The following is a 16,868-nucleotide window of genomic DNA, read 5'->3' as shown; positions in this document are numbered from 1 at the left end:
TTGCAACCCCTGCAGGACATGTTCATTCAAACCTCCCCAGATTGCACTGCCATTAAAAATAATGGAACAGACTTTTTCGTTATATACCTCTAGGAACCTGTCCAATCTGAATGCCCCAGACTTGAAATATTGTTTTTTTTAAATGTTTAAACCTAATGATGCCCATTCAGCTGTCTTCTTAAAATGATTGACCAAAGCATCACTCTGAGGAGTGAAGGCTCAAATAAATTTGAGACTACCTCCTCATCTCTGCATTAATTTAAAAACCAGCTACAAGGTTTCACCCTTTTCCCGAATAATATAATTTTAGTTTTTATCATATTTCATTTCAAACTATAGCTCCTAAAATATTTGTGTATAGCAGGGCCTGTTGGAGACTTGCCTGCATAAAGTCAAAAATGGACATGCCATTGGCATAAAGCAGCATGCTATAAAATGTATCCTTCAGAGAGGGTTGGTTAGCTTTCCCCAAAAAAGTTTTATTTGAAGTCTGAGAGGAATACTTTGGGGCGAACTGACATTCCTGCTTTTCACCTTTATTGGTGTTAAAGCAATGGATAATTCCCCGATCTTGTATATTAGAAAGACTCGAGAGGTTGGATAACATGCAATAAACAATTAGGGTCCCATTAAAATGCAAAATACGCCACAAGAGGTTTCTATCAATCAAATCAAATGAAATGCATTCCCCAAATCTGAAAAAAAGCCACAAATAATCTCCCACCTTTAACCTTACCATATTTCATAATGATGGTGCTCAGAGTGAAGCAGTGGTACACTATATTAAGCCCTCCCCTGAAACCTGGTCGGGTGGCTTCAAGATATTGTTACTTTGAGTCCACTCCTTCAGTCTGAGGAACTTATTTGAAGAATCTTACTTGCAATGTCGAGTAAGGAAATTGGAAATTGGCCTATAACCGTGGGGGGGCGGTGGGGCGGTGGTCCAAGGACTCCTTGTTCAAGGAGATGGCCTAATGCCTGTCCTGACAATTGCATTAAAACAATTTGGGGTCATTCATAAAAGATCCCATTGTTTCTCAAATTCATTTTATTTGTCTTTTCCCTGCTTTGATATACCGTTTTGAGACCATAAATCTGGCCAGTCATTTACACACCACTCATTAAATCATGGTTTTTTAATTTTCTTTTTGAGATTCTACATCGAACCATGGGTCCTTCCTTTCTTTAACCTGGATCTTCTGAACTGGGGAACACCCGTTTGCCAATAGCTCTGTCCCAGATAGTTTCAACCAAAAACTCAAACAAACTGACACTTTTCTTTGTGGCCTCGGAACTGTTTGACAGTTTTAAGAGAATATCTTACTTTTTTGTGAATCGCTAGTTCTTTCCACCAACTCCTTGTCAACCTTAGGCATTACCAACCAGCCCCTCTGGCTGTCGGACATCGTTGTGCTGGCTATTGGAAAATGAGCTCAAGAGGATAGTGATCACACTCTGTTCAATCAGAAACGGCAAATGTCATAACATTCCTGAATAAAAAAACAGTGGAGGGCAGGGACTTCATTTCTATGGGGAGGCCTCCATTTGGCAGAATCCTGGGTTGCAGATCAATAATAAGATGCTATGCTGGAGGAGTTGGATGAACAAGGGTATATTACTTATTAGACATATATGGGATGATGACGGTATGATATCTTTTGAGTCTCTGAAGCGGAAGTTTATGCTACATAATAGGGAAATGGGGAGATATAGATTGTTGAGAGATTTGATTTCTGAGAGAGTATTAATGCTTACTGACCCTTTGTTACAAAGACCAGAAAGGTGTAGTTTTATTGTAGTTGCGCCTCGTGCAGTGTCTAGTTATTTGAGGTTGTTCCCGGTAGAAGAGAAATTTAGATCTTCATGCAATGCTCTTCGACTTATGTGGTGTGCTGAACTGGGTGGAGATATTTCTATGCAGGATTGTGAGGTTCTATGGAAGGTTCCAGTTAGGATGAAAATTGATCTAAATTTACGATATATTCAACAGAGGATTTTGGGGCGTCTGTTTTGGACTCCAGTTAAAATGCACAGATTTGGCTTAAGGGAGGATAGTATGTGTTGAGTTGTTCTACGGAGGAAGGCACTTTGCTTCACATGTTATGGAATTATTCAAGGGTTAAAGGTTTTTGGAGTGAGGTTTTGGATAGAGTTGATTTGGTCGGGAACATCTCTTTTCCAAGGACACCATCATCAGTTCTTTTGAAATCACCAGTGGGCACTCGTCACTTTAGCTATGCGACTCTGTGTTGGGCTAATAAGGTGTTTTTGGTGGCGACTCGTCAAATTTTACGCCTCTGGAAGACGAGAAAGAAACCAAGTATTGATGAATGGTTATCGCAGGTGCAGTTGCTGTCAAGATTTGAGAGGATTAAGTATTATGCTTTACATAAAGAAGAATTTTATAAGGAACAGTGGGAGGCTTTAAATGAACTATATGTGTGAATTAAGTGCTGATGGGCGATGGTTTTTGTTTCAGAGTGGTTAATTTACTATTGTGTTCTTTTTATTGTGTTTGTCTTGTGTTGTGTGGTTGTGTGTTTGTGTTTTTTTTATTTTAATTTTTTCTCTGTTATCTTCTGATTTTTTGCTAGTTATTTCAAATTAGGTTTGTTGCGATTAGTAGAGATAATTGATAGGTTTTTCTTATTTATTCTGTACTATTTGTATCAACTTGTATAATGCTTTTTTCATTTTATTTGTCATTTTCTTGTTATCATAATTGTTGTTTTGGAATGATATGTATTTCTTTTGATAAAGCTTTAAATAAAGTTGTCAAAAAAAACAGTCCCAATAAAGTAATCAATGACTGAGAAAGAGTATTACTGGTGTTGTATAATTAGAGTGCACCATATGGCACTAAGGTTCCTGGAAAATCCCCGGGAAGAATCCTACGTACACCTGAAAATCAGTGCTCTATTTGTGACCAAATTTACTTTCCAAACATTTGCACTAAATGTCTTTAAAATATTTTGTTCGAGAACCGAAAGCCCCTGGTAAGGTTTATTTAGTCCTACTATATTTTTGAACAACTTGACTGGTCCGATCTGTCTAAAAATGTCCTACTGACCACTCAAATTCCATTTCCTGTAGACAACTACTTAACGTCAAATGAAGCTAAAGGCCTTGCAAAATTGCTTTGCTTGAATTGCACGTGGTCCAAATAACTTAAGTACTGCAAATTAAAATGATCTATTAGCAGTCTTAAAATGTATTACATTTCTAATTTGTGTTGTGATCATTTTTCTGCCAACTGAGTGCCGATATGTTCCGTCGAAGAATGGATGTTGCTCACCATTTCATTTGATATGCACATTGTGCATTAAAGGTTGGGGACCCCTGCTCTAGGCGATCCTTCTGTTTCGACATATCTTTCAACTGTTCCTTGTGTTTCACTGCCGAAGAGATCTGTGCGATACTATCGCTGATGCTTGGGGTTACAGGGAGGTGTGGCGGTAGGGCGGGTGTTTGCGTGGCAGATTTCGGCGCAACCGGGGCCTTAATCGGCGTGAGTGCCTTCATCTGATGCATCTCGATGCGTGTGTTTTGGTGCTAGTGCCCTTACTTTTAGACTGCCCGGTTGCATGCCGTTGTCGTGGTTGCGGGCTGCCGATCCGAACGATTAGCGGGCACTGCCGAAGCATCCGACGTGCCCGTTGGCGCTTTGGAGCGCTTCGACAGGACCACCGAAGCAGCACCGTCAGTTGTGTGCTTTGTGTGGGAATAAGGTGCGTACCTGTCGCCGGGATGTACAGTCCCCATAGCAGGACTCTCGTTGTGCCTCTCGGGCCGGGGAAGGACGCTGCGGATCGAGAACTCACAGCCGTAACGTCATTTCGCCTCAAAAACAGAGTCTTGGTCATCGCTAACCACTTCGTCACACTCGGCGGCTGTGGCGGCGGGGGTGGATTACACTCGGCCTGCGACATACCGTAGGCCGCCCATTGCTTCAAACAACGCTCCTTAACGGTTTTGGGACGTAGGAGTTTACAGGCCGCACAGGACACCTCGTTGTGATCGAGGGGAAGACAACTATCGCACCGACAGTGCTTGTCTTTCCACAGAAATGTTGCTTTACAGGAAGGACAAAATATAAATGTAGTCCTGTCCATAGCGCAGGATTATGATAGCGACGACAAACCCAAAGGAACAAAAAGAGGGGAAAAGGAAAGGCATGCTGGAAAAGAATATGACCACCCTGACTCCACTCTCCGTACTGTACAGGCCAGCCAGAAGGCCCGGCCACGTGGTCAGCAGCGCCGACCGGATCAACAGCCGTCGAAGTTCTGTAGTCAGTAGTCTTCGACGCTGGCACAGGAATCAACCGTCGAGGGGAGTGACAATAAGAACAAACGACCAAAGGTCGAGAAATGTAACAATAACGCAATGTCTTATGAAGAGCTCCGCATTAAGGCGACCGGATAGTTGGGCGAAAAGAAACAATCTGAGGGACCTCGACGTGCAAGGGATTTTGGGTACACTACACGTCACGTTAGGGATAGTGTTGCAGGCACGCCCATGTGGACGCCCCTTTCGATCCTCGAAAGACGAGATGCAATACTCTGCGGTTACCAATGCATGTGGGACTATATGCACGGCATGTCATTCTAAGCAGCTTAACGAGCATCAGAAAATAAGATTACCCAAGTCCCTCCCAATGGACACCATGAATTAGGATTGCCCTCTATGGCTTCCATAGTATTATGGAAATCGGTATCATTATACCGAAAATGTATGCTACCTGAAGGAGCATCCCCTTTTGCCATATTAAGAACCCACGGCAAGAAAAACTAAAAAGTTATGAACGAGTGAATTCTTACGCTAGCGAAGGTGCTATGTCACCACAAAGTAGAAACTGAATTGTTGATGGTGAACCCCCTTAACCAGTGAGGCGAGAAATAAAGAATCTTTGACCTACAGATGGTGGAAGGAGAAGGGGAGTCTGAATGACCTGCCTTAATACCTTTGGAAAATCCCTTTGGTTTTCTATAGAGACCTCCTTTTAAGATGCCGCCTAAACATCATGCCCACACATGAGCTACAACTAAAGAGACATTAGATAGAGGCAGAAGTGCCTTTTGCAGATACAAAGACAACACAGAACAGGTGGAATCCCTCTTCCATGTGGTGACCGAATGTCGAGCGCTTACTGAACTCAGAACTTTGTACTTGGGAGCACACACAAATAAAATAAGATCATTATCAACTGCAGAATGGTGAGGCTTGATACTACTGAGGGAGAGGGTGGGCCCAGTATTGGGAATGCTGACATTTGTGAACCTACTTCTAGGCCTGGAGGGGAAAACTGCTCAGGGTACTGGATGAAAGAAGGGATTGGTGCATTGCCATTTTCCTTTTTCCCTTTTGCTTGCCTTTGAGAAAGTTCCCTTTGTATTCTAAGTGAAAGTTGGACTTTGCTTTTTCTACTTCAAATTGTAGGTGTAGAAATGTTCCGTTTTAAATTAGGTTGAAGCTACAGGCAGGTTGAATGTTTTACATCGATATGGACATATAAAACTGTTAAAGGTTCTTTTTGCTTTCTTGATGTGTTGGCATGAAACCAATAAAGCAAAAAAAAAAAAAAAGAAAATTGAAAATGGCCTTAGCATTGCTCTGGACATGAACTTTTCTTAAAGGTCCTTTTTTTTTAACCATATTGCATCACAGTGAGCTAAACTTTTGAGCTAAAAAAAAAAAAAAAAAAAAAAAAAAAAAAAAAGCATGTTTTTTATGCTCTATAGTTTACGGCATTCTATAATAGCTCGCAAGACATAACTTAGATATTTCATTTATGTATGCGAAAGTAAAATAGGGTGATGCTTTATACCCAGTGGGAAATGGGTTGTTTCGAACTAGTAGCTTGTGATAGATTTTTAATGAAAATCCAGTAAATTAATATGTTTTAAGTAATAAGACTGGTCACTTTGTTTAAATAAAGCATGGTGTACATTACATTCTTCTTCGTGATGACCATTGTTCCTCCACCATTTAAATGTACAGAAATAACATTTCAAAAGATGTATATGGTCAAATGGCAGTGCAGCAGGTGTAATCTGTTAATTAAAATTATGAATATAGTAATTGGTATAGTCTTTAGACTGAATTAGTGGTCTAACAACGGGTAGTGTTTTGTGCTGCCCTTCCCCCAGCCTACTACTAGCAGTGCACCCACACCATTCCAAGGTCTGTACATCAAGAAACAGAACCAATAATGCCTCTGCAAGATTATTCAGCCAATACACCTAAAAGCAAACCATTTCCCTCTCCATCCTGTAAAAGAAGAAACACCACCCCAGTGTACCTAATAGCAAACTAGGTACTCTGCAGCACTCCCCACGATATACAACAAAATGCAAGAACTCACAGAAGCCCCATTTGACTCTGGCAACACAAAATTAAAAGGAACCTGTGTTGCCCTCCCTCAAATTACTCTCCACCATGCACATCTAACAGGAATATGTAGTGCACCACGCAGCACATTTCACACAAAACACAAGGAAACCCATAATGACCTTGCACCCTTCCCAGTCTAATGAAACGTCAATCTTTCCTGCTTTTCAGCCGTGGTGCGTGCAGTTTGACCACTCACCTTCCCCACAAGCTGAACAATCTCTGCAAGGTCCTCCTCCTCTTGCAGGATCTCTTTGGCCTTGGTCCTGAGTGGAACAAACTCAGTAAAGTGCTTGTCGTAATATTCGTCAAGTGCACGTGTGTATTTGCTATAGCTGATCAGCCAATTCACAGATGGAAAGTGTTTCCGCTGGGCAAGCTTCTTATCCAGACCCCAGAATACCTACAATATGAAGAGGGTGGTTGATTTTGAAATTTTTGCATCAGTCATCTCTGTGAAAGGAGTATGCAAGCATGGAGCGGTGAACAACATTATCCAACAGAAAACTTTCATGTTCGAATTATTTAGTTTGAACATTGCAAATATGCTAGCGCACCTACAGAAAGATTGCTTGGTGTGTTGGATTTCTTCATTAATTTGTAAAAAAAAAATTATTAAGATACAGACAGACCACTAAGATTAGCAGCAAGAGCTCAAGCAGACAATTCTTTTTAGCATTGCTGGAATAGCAAAAAACCTCAATCCCAAAAAAGTTTATATACAATTTCTGGAGAATACCAGTACCCCCCTCTGAAGGATTCCATGCACATCAGATAGAAGAGTGTTGCATTCTTTCCAATGTCCATTTTTAGGTACGTTTTTTTAAAGTCCAACTGAGGTTAGACTTCATACGATTTATCTCTTGGTACTAGGGACCAAACTTCACAAGTCGATACAGTGGCTGAGCAGCCAGGCTTATTTTAGAAGGGAGTTATGTGAGCTGTAAAGCAGTACACATATATCAGTACACAAAATAGACCCAAGAAAAGACTTCTATTAAAATATATGTATCTATATATACATAAAGAACACAAGACAATCTAAAATGCAGCAATTACCAATAAAATTAAATTAGAAAAGTAATACGATTATAAAAGGAACAATAATGCAGGTGAGTAACTTTTCATATACTTTTCATATCCAGCCCACAGAGTGAAATCAGTTAAGGTCAGTAAAAGCATGTATATGCATCACCTTTGCAAAATTAAGTTTAAGGGGAAGTAAAGGTTAGACAGAACACAGCTAGAAACTGGTAACAATATACACTCTTCAAGAGGGATTTAGGTAGTCTGTTTCCTAACTAAAAAAGTGTTCACAATGTAAGTTTACGGAGGAGCCAGCATTGCCAAAGCCAGTAAGATCAAGAAGATGGACCTTTGGAGAACCATCAAAGCCACAGTCAAATGGACAGCAGCAGTTCTGATGAAAATTTTCAGAGAAAAGTTTAGTAACCAGTCAGTTCTTGTAGAAAACACAGGCGCTCAAGAGGAGCCTTCCTGTTGGAATACAGGTTGCAAGGCCTGCACAGTGGAGTGGAGGTCAACTCCCAATTGAGAAAAACAGCACTCCCAAAGCAATGAGCACCGAAAATGTTGAGTGTAACCCAAGCCCCACAGTACCTGAAGATTGAAGTTGAAAATGAAGCTGGCCGCCTTCTGGATGCAACGATGAAGACCCAGATTCCTGCTCCTTGGTTGTGGTGACAAAAGGGGGGACCTTCAGTGGGTTTCTGTGGCAGTACTCTAGAAAAGGGGCCGGCAGCAAAGGATTTAGCTCATTCCAGCATCTTGTGGTTATGGAGCCTTTTTCTTAGCACAAAGAAGAAAGGAATATTGGCCACCAGAAGGCGCACAGATGAGCTTCACCTCTGTGTGAGCTCCGAATCTAATGGTACGAATAGTGGTCAGAGCCCCCACCCAGTTACATTTTAGTGAACCTCTGATATGAATATGCCCTCCTAAAGCTGAGCAAAATTGTGGAGAAAATCGCTGCAGGAACCGCAGAGAAATCGCCTGTTCTCAGAACGCGTGGTGAGCTCTTGGCGAGCTCTTGGCCCGTGCGATTGAAACCGAAAGCAATGCTGCACCAGCTACGCACTTCAAGTCCTATGGCGAGACCAGCAACTCGGATTCACCGAAGAATAAGTGAAGGACCTACTTCCCCCCAGACGGATGCTTGACCTACAGTCCGTGAGACACAAGACCCCACTGCATGCATCGTGCGGAGAGGAGGTGCGGTTATGGACCAGATTGAGGAACAGTCCCCACATACAGAAAGTGATGGTGAGCCACCCGGCCCCTCGCTCCCTGCCGCCCCGGTGTGCCCCGCTCTCCCTAGAGCTACAGGGTGCATGCTACGCGGGTGGGCCGGAGACACTAAAAGAAACGTTCTCCCAACTTAGGTCCGCAGGCCTGGGCGTGGAGAGCAGCGCATTGCCCCGCACAGCTCCGGGGCTTGTGAACCCTGTCTCACGAATGGAATGCTCGTCCAAGAAAAGGCGGACCGTGGCGGATGAGAAGATACCCTCTCGGTAAGAAGCGACCCACACAATCTCTGCCAAGTGCGCCTCTGGGTACCGCAGACCCGGCGGCGATCAAATTAAGTGAAAACCCCTACTGGAATTGAACTAACGGAAGAAGGTTCCTCCTGGGAGTAATGAAGAGCGGATTCTTCCTTGCTGAGAAGAGCAACCACGGTCACCAGACCCTTAGTGTCATGGAACCCAGTGAGTAACTTATAACCTGGTATATGATGGCCTTAGACTGCCTACCATAAAGTTTATATTCCGGTCGCCCTGTACAAAATGTGCAACATCGGATCACTCGGGAAAGACTTGAGAGGTGAACACCCTCCCCTAGAGATACGGCCCACACACCGCTCCACATACTGTGCTGTGTACTGTACAAGTGCATCGGGCGAGAAAAAGACCCGAACTGTGTTGGTGAGAGGAAATGGGGGGAGGGGGAACCAGAGAGAAGTCAACCCGAGTGAAGTGAACCTGGTGTAGAGGCATGTACTCCTGGAATCACTCTGAGGGCACCTAGGCTGTGGGATACTGGAACCAAGTAGTACTTGCTATTATGGCATGCTGTTAATGATGTGGGGCCAATACTGAAGTCCCTAAAGATTACCTCACAACCTGGTAAGGACGACACTCACAGACAGTTTTGATTTAAGGGATGTACACCCTCATTATACATGTGAAGCCTACTGTGCCTACGATAGGGAGACAAAGCAGGCAAAGGTTTTGTGGCACATGATAGCGGCTGAGCCAGCACATTCAACATAGATATACCACCTATTTATATCACAGCAATCACAATATGGACACACAATTTAAGATCTCGACAGAGGGTTGGGCCCCCTGATCTTGGGGCGTGTGCCCTCCTCTAAGCCCTAGTGACACATTCATCAGGAGGTGACGAGCCTCCACGCTGCTGTAAACGGACTAGAGATCTGCGTGTGTGGACTTCACAGATTAACTATTAACCAAACTCCTGAAAAAGGCAATTCGAATACCTCTTCTCCCATCTAGAGCATCCCGAAACGCAGGTGCCAAAGGTTGGTGATACCGATCCCCATGGGCGACCAAGAGGGTTGGGCCCCCTTCTCAGAGGTGTGTGCCCTCCTCTATAGTTAGCATGTTTCAGAGCTAAAGCCCCCTCACAGCATATAAGAAGAACGGGAGAACTTAATCAGGAAAGAGCTTGGGAAAACGCACGCGGTGGCGGACATCATACAACATACTACACCCCATACACGCAGCACTGATCAAAAGGCCTATGGACATAAAACAGAAGAACACGTTACTCCCTTACCTGGTAACATTCTTTCGATGGGATGGTCCGAAGATGTATTCCATATCTATGACAGTAATCACCACAGCTGTGCTGCTTCGGAACATCTTTCGTCGTCTGCGTCCTGCGTCGATGACGTTGATACGCTGTCCTTGAGGACCTCCTCCGACGGCTGACGTCACCAGATTTTATAAGTAGGAAGCACGACGCCCGTAGCCTCAGTTGTAGTTTTTTCCCAGAACGTGTGGCACCAATCTTCTGCCTTGCGGAAACGTAAGCTGCAATCGCATAAGAAATTCTGTAGCGGGGTAGGCAGGGAGGGAGCAATATGGAATACGTTGTCGGACCATCCCCTCAAAAGAACGTTACCAGGTAAGAGAGTAACTTGTTCTTCGAGGGGATTGGGTCCTCCGACGTATTCCATATCTATGACAGACTCCCAATGCAGTACCAACGTAAGGAGGACGGAAAGGAATTTAGAATATAGAAATTTAGAATGCCCAATCAAATTGCAGAGTAAAGGACTGACTTGCCCAAGGCCAGATCCTGCCCCGGATAGAATCGAGGGAGTAGTGACGTACAAAAGTATGGACCGAAGCCCAGGTGGCTGCATCACAGATGTTACGAATGGGAACACCCCTCTGCAGGGCAGTAGAGGCAGCCATACCCGCCAAGCGGTAACATTCGGAAATTGCCAAGATGATCCATCGAGACAAAGTCTACTTAGTAACAGCTTGCCCCAAACGCCTTCCAGCGTAACCAATAAAGAGTTGATCGTAAACTCTGACCCGGGACATGCGGGAAATGTAGAAGCTTAAAGCTCTCCTAGGATCCAGCCTATGGACCCTTTCCTCTTCCTTACCAGGATGTGGTGCAGGATAAAATGCCGGAAGAATTACCTTCTGGCTTAAATGAAATTCTGACAACACCTTCGGAAGAAAGGAAGGACGAACTCTAAGGACAACCCTGTCCTTATGAAACACAGTGAAGGGTGTCTTAACTGAAAGTACCTGTAACTCACTCACTCTGCGAGCGGAAGTGACCGCAACTAAAAACAGTTTCAAGTGTTAACAGTCTCAAAGGACAAGAATGCAAAGGCTCAAAGGGAGCACCCATTAGAAACTTGAGAACCAAGTTCAGATCCCAACCGGGCACCTGGAAAGGTGACGGAGGGAACAAATTAGTGAGCCCTTTCAGAAACTGCGAAATCAAAGGGATTTTAAAATAAGAACACTCCTCAGACGAGCGCTTAAATATAGACAGTGCCGCCAGGTAACCTTTAATGGTACCCACTTGTAGGCCCTTGTGGGCCAAAGAAAACAAAAAAGACAGAACGACAGGAATGTCACACGAAAAAGGATCCAGATTCTGAACCCAGCACCAGTCGCAGAACTTCCTCCAACGGTAACGGTACAGGGACTTTGTTGCCGGCCGTCTGGCTGAAAGCAACACATCCATCACGTCTTCAGGGAGGTCCCAATCCTTATACCTCAACCTTTCAGAAGCCAAGCGTGAAGGTTGAGGGATCTGACCACTGGATGGAGAACCTGACAGCCCACCCGTGAGAGCAGATCGTCTTGGTAGGGAAGACGACGTGGAGGGCAGATGGACAAGTCCAGAAGGTCCGGGTACCACGTCCTCCGAGCCCATGCCGGAGCAATGAGGATCACCCGGGAATCGAACCCCCGTATCCACTGAGCACTTGTGAAATGACGGGGACTGGAGGAAACGCGTACAGCAGCGGGAAGGACCACTCCACCACGAACGCGTCCCCCAAGGCTCCGTTTGGAGGAAATTCCCAAGGGCAGAACCTTTCGCACTTCCGGTTGACACTGGAGGCGAAGAGATCCACTTGAGGGGTCCCACAAAGGGCGAAGATTTCCAGGAGAATCTCCCGAGCCAGCTCCCACTCGTGAGAGATCGTGCTCTGCCTGCTCAGAGCGTCCACCGCCTCGTTTTCATCTCCGGCCAGATGAACTGCCGAGATCGAAATTTCCTGCTGGATGGCCCAGAACCAGAGCTGCATCGCCTCCCTGCACAGAGGAAGTGACCCTGCCCCCCCCCCCCTTGTTGGCATGAGCTCCCCATCCCGCGAGGGATGCGTCCATCACGATCGTCACCTCCGGCCAGGGTAGCCAAAAAGTAGCCCCCTTCATCAGATTGCCTTCGACGGCCCACCACAGAAGGTCCTGGGCAACCAAGGACGGCACCTGAACAGGGTCCGACATCCTGCCGGAGGTCTGAGACCACTGGAGCTTGAGTGCCCATTGCAAAGATCTCATCCGCAACCTGGCCTCTGGCACCAGAAGAATGCAGGATGCCATGAGGCCGAGCAATCTCAAGAACTCGAACGCAGGGAGACTCTGGGGCAAGTTGGAACTTGTGCACCATCTGCTGAATGTGATGAGCCCTCACCTGGGGAGGAAAACACTGCCCCATGGATGTGTCGAGCACTGCTCTGATGTACTGGAGCCGCTGAGTTGGCGTCAAGTGGGACTTCTTTAAGTTGAGGGAGAAGCCCAGCCTGTGAAGGGAGTGGCAGGTGACGGACAGATGATCCAGGACTTGCTCGGGAGAGCGCGCCCTGATCAACCAATCGTCCAGGTAGGGGTAGACGTGAATCCCCCCTTTCCTGAGATACGCTGCCACCACCACCATGAGCTTGGTGAATACCCTCGGGGCAGAGGTCAATCCGGACAGCAGGACCCGAAACTGAAAATGCGAGTTGCCAACCGCGAAACTCAGGAACTTCTTGTGCTTGGGATGGATCGGCACATGAAAATAAGCGTCCTTGAGGTCGAGAGACACCAACCAGTCCTGAAGTTGAAGGGCCTGGAGGACTTGAGAGAGAGTAACCATCTTGAACTTGTCCTTCCTGAGGAGTTTGTGCAAACCGCGCAAGTCTATGATGGGTCTCAATCCCCCGTCTTTCTTCGAAATCAAAAAACAAGGGGAATACCATCCCTTGTTCCTCTCCGCTACAGACACCAGTTCTATGGCGCCTTTCTCCAGCAGGGATTGAATTTCCTGCGCAAGGAGCGGATCCGGACTCTTCAAAGAGAGATTCCCAGGTGGATTGTCGTGAGGCCTCTGCCGGAAAGGAAGACAGTAGCCGTGGGCTAAGATCTCCAGAACCCACACATCTGAAGTAATGGCACGCCATTCTACAAAATTCTGCGCCAGCCTTCCCCTAACCAGCGAAGCATGGGCCTCATGACTGAGCAGAAGCGGCTGCGGCGTTGCCTGAGGGCAAAGAGGCAACTGCTTGTGCGGCCTTGGCACCTCAAGTACCTTGTTTTCCACCTCTGGCACTCCTACGGTTGCCCCTTTGACCTGCAGCTCCTCTTGCTTTACTAAAGGATGAGTAATAACGAAAGGAACCTCCCCTCCACTGCTGTCCCCTAGGACGAAAAGGCGGAGGTTGGCGGACTGCAGTGCCCAACGACTTCGCTGCAGCTTTGGAGGTCTGCAACCTCTCAAGGCTCTCGTCAGCCTTGCTTCTAAAAAAAAGATGTTCACCATCAAAGGGCATGTTGAGGAGCCTGGCTTGCACATCAGGGGCTAACCCCCTACTTCCTCAACCACGCAAACCTGCGTATCACGGTGCTCACCGCCATGGACCGGCTGACATAGTCTGCCATGTCCAAACCCGACTGAACGGACTCACACATGGCATCCTTGCCATCCTGAATAATAGCAAGAATAACATCCCATTCGTCTCCTTCTGGAATATGTTCAGCCGCTAATGAAATACAGTTCCACAGAGTGTGCGTGAAATGTGACAAGGCACATACAGAGTTGGCCGCCTGAAGAGCCATACCCCCTGAAGAAAACACTTTCTTCGCCCAGCCATCAAAACGCTTGTCGTCCCCATCAGGAGTGATGGTAGGATACGACGCCTGCTTTGCTGGGGCCGTAGCCGCCTGCACCACCAAACTCTCCGGAGTGGGGTGCGTGGTTAAGTAGCAGGGGTCACTACTGGCTGGGCGGTATTTTTGCGGCAAAGACTTGCCCACTGCCGGGAGACTCTCCGGAGCAGTCCAATCCGCTGCCACCCTTCTTTGCAGAGCCATATGGAATGGCAGTACCGGGTCAGTGGGTGGACCTTGGTCGAGGATATCCATCAGGTCATCCTGCACAAAATCAACTGGGGGCGCCGACCACCCCAAGTAGTCCGTGACCCTTGACATAAGGTGCTGGTACGATGACTCGGCATGGGTGCCAGTCTCAGGCCTACAGAACTCCACCTCCGGAGAGGTGTCCAGACCACTGGCGTTGTGCAGTGACTGACGCAAGTCCTCAATCTGGTTATGACCAGAAAGAATCTCATCTGGCACCGTGTCCGGAACCAACCCATCTTCAGAACCCTCTTGCACCTCGGAAATATACTCCATAGGCTGGAAAGGGGGCAAAGAATATGGGAGAAAGACATGTTTTGCCTTGGCCAGAGCCTTTCTAGGGGGTTCCCCCGTGCCACAGGGTACCTCCGACAGCACAGCCTCGAAAGGCGTTGAGGACGTCGAGTGAAACTGCGTCGACGTCGAGCGCGGCGCCGACAACATCGACGGCTTCGACACAGGCCTCAAGGGTGGAGCCCCGAGCGTGACCTTCGACAGCCTGGGCGCTGATGGCGTTGATGACTTCCTCAGAGGCGGAGCCTCGAGAGAGGGCGTTGACGTCTTCTTCGAAGACTTCACAGATGCACACGGGCTCGAGCGCGTTGAGGACCGGGACCTGGAACTTTACTTCATTACATTTATATAGCGCAACCATAAACCCATAGGTGTGAGGGCGCAGACAAGACAAAAAGGTCAAGCATACTAGAAGATCCGGAAGTATACGGAAAGATTAAGGATCATGTACTACTACTTGAAAAGGAATGTTTGTAGGTCCTTCTTGAAGTTGCTCAGGGTTACAGAGCATCTCAACTGCAGTGGTAGAGTGTTCCAGATAACTGGTGCCACAAAGGCGAAGGCACCCCATTGGGCTTTTTTGGTTTTGACTTTGGGCTGGTGGAGCAGGTTTTGATTGTTGGAACGAAGATTTCTACGATTCGGTTTTATTCCTATGTATCTTTGAAGGTATGCGGGCATAGTGCCTTTGAGACGTTTAAAAGTAATAACCATGAGTCTGAAGGTAATACGCGCATCCGCGGGCAACCAGTGCAGCGCACAACGTGCCTCAGACATGTGCTATAGAGGGCAGACCCGCGATAACGCTGACCGCTCCGTTCTGCACCACCTGAAGGCGACTAATGGTCTTTTTGTTAGCCCCAGCTAAGAGGCTGCAGCAATAGTCCAATTTGGATCCTATGATGCATGACTGGAACGATTCCCCTTGTCCGAGCGGGACCTCTCCCGCGAATCGTGCCAACCACCCGAGCCCGAAGGCGTACGAGCGGTGTCCCCAGTACGGTCACGACCGACCCCTCTCGGAGGCGCGGACGGACCGGAGCCCTGCGATTCAAGAATCGCCAACATTTTCTTCCCCAAGGAAGCCAATTCCTTCTGAGAGGAACGCTTGGTGGGATAAGAAACCTACCGACGGGCAGAGTCCTCGGACGAGGAAGGCGACCGATGACACCGCTTCCCGGAGTGTCTTGAAGAGGCAGAGGAGTGGTGGGACCCACTCTGGGACTGAGACCCCCCTAGACTTACGACTACGATGCGGACAGTTGCCCCTCGAATCGTCCGTCGAAAGCCCAGTGGACCTCGCCTTCCGGGACTTGGACACCTTACCGACCGACAGCTTCTTCTTACGTTCCCGCAAGGCCTTGGACGTAAGCGACTGGCAGTCGACACAATCATCCGTGTCGTGGGCCTCCCCGAGGCACCAGACGCAGGCGTCATGCGAATCCGTCACCGACATCTTGGACCCGCAGTCCCCACACTTCTTGAAGCCCGGACGCGGGGTGGAAAAAGAGGAAGACATCCCGTACAATACTTCACAAACGAACAGGTTCGAAGAACCGAAAGAACAAACTCCAAAGAGTCGAGGCGCGCCGAGATCTCCGACGCGAACACGTTCGCGGAAAAAACGGAACTGAGGCTACAGGCGTTGTGCGTCCTACTTATAACATCTGGTGACGTCGGCCATCGGAGGAGGTCCTCGAGGACGGCGTATCGACGTCGGACGCAGATGCCAAAAGATTTTCAGAAGCAGCACAGCTGTGGTGATTACTGTCATAGATATGGAATACGTCAGAGGACCCAATCTCCTCGAAGCTTGCAACATACCGATTCCTCCCACACTGCATTGAACCCAGCCACTCCCTAGACCCAAATATGGCGACGTCAGGGACGGAAGCAGCTGCAACTAAAGGTGACGTGGCGGCCTTGCTGAGCGAACTCAAAAGCATGCGGGCGGATATCGGCAGGAAAGTCGATAAAATAACACAAAGCATCGACAAGATGGAAGAAAGACTAGATGAGGTCGAAAATAACCAAACCTCTCTGGGGACACTTGAGTCCCAAATAGATTTAAGGATCTCCGAGACAGAAGCTAGGGAGGAAGAATTTCATTTGAAGATGGATGATTTGGAAAATCGCGAAAGGCAGAACAACCTATGCATCTTCGGTATTCCGGACAAAGAGGGAGAAACGGAGCAGGACGACCCTCCACACAATTATGAAGGTCCTGTTTGAGGATTAGCCAATCGACAAACCTAAAATTGACGCATA

The 16,868-nt window shown here is 47.1% G+C and overlaps 1 protein-coding gene across 9 annotated transcripts in view; it reads right to left on the bottom strand.

Annotated features, from left to right (window-relative positions):
- Positions 1-16,868, bottom strand: part of ATP6V1A (ATPase H+ transporting V1 subunit A) — a 1,210,625-nt gene that overhangs the window by 219,457 nt on the left and 974,300 nt on the right. For all 9 annotated transcript variants that reach the window (XM_069635876.1, XM_069635872.1, XM_069635874.1 and 6 more), the window contains one exon: positions 6,590-6,793. In XM_069635876.1, the coding sequence (XP_069491977.1) occupies positions 6,590-6,793 (204 nt within the window). The remainder of the gene's footprint in view (positions 1-6,589; positions 6,794-16,868) is intronic.

The sequence above is a fragment of the Ambystoma mexicanum genome, chromosome 7p (genome assembly GCF_040938575.1).
Source record: "Ambystoma mexicanum isolate Mex_15411 chromosome 7p, UKY_AmexF1_1, whole genome shotgun sequence".
NCBI lineage: Eukaryota > Metazoa > Chordata > Amphibia > Caudata > Ambystomatidae > Ambystoma > Ambystoma mexicanum.
Note: the sequence above shows the minus strand (reverse complement) of the source record. Positions and strands in the feature narration are given on the sequence as shown.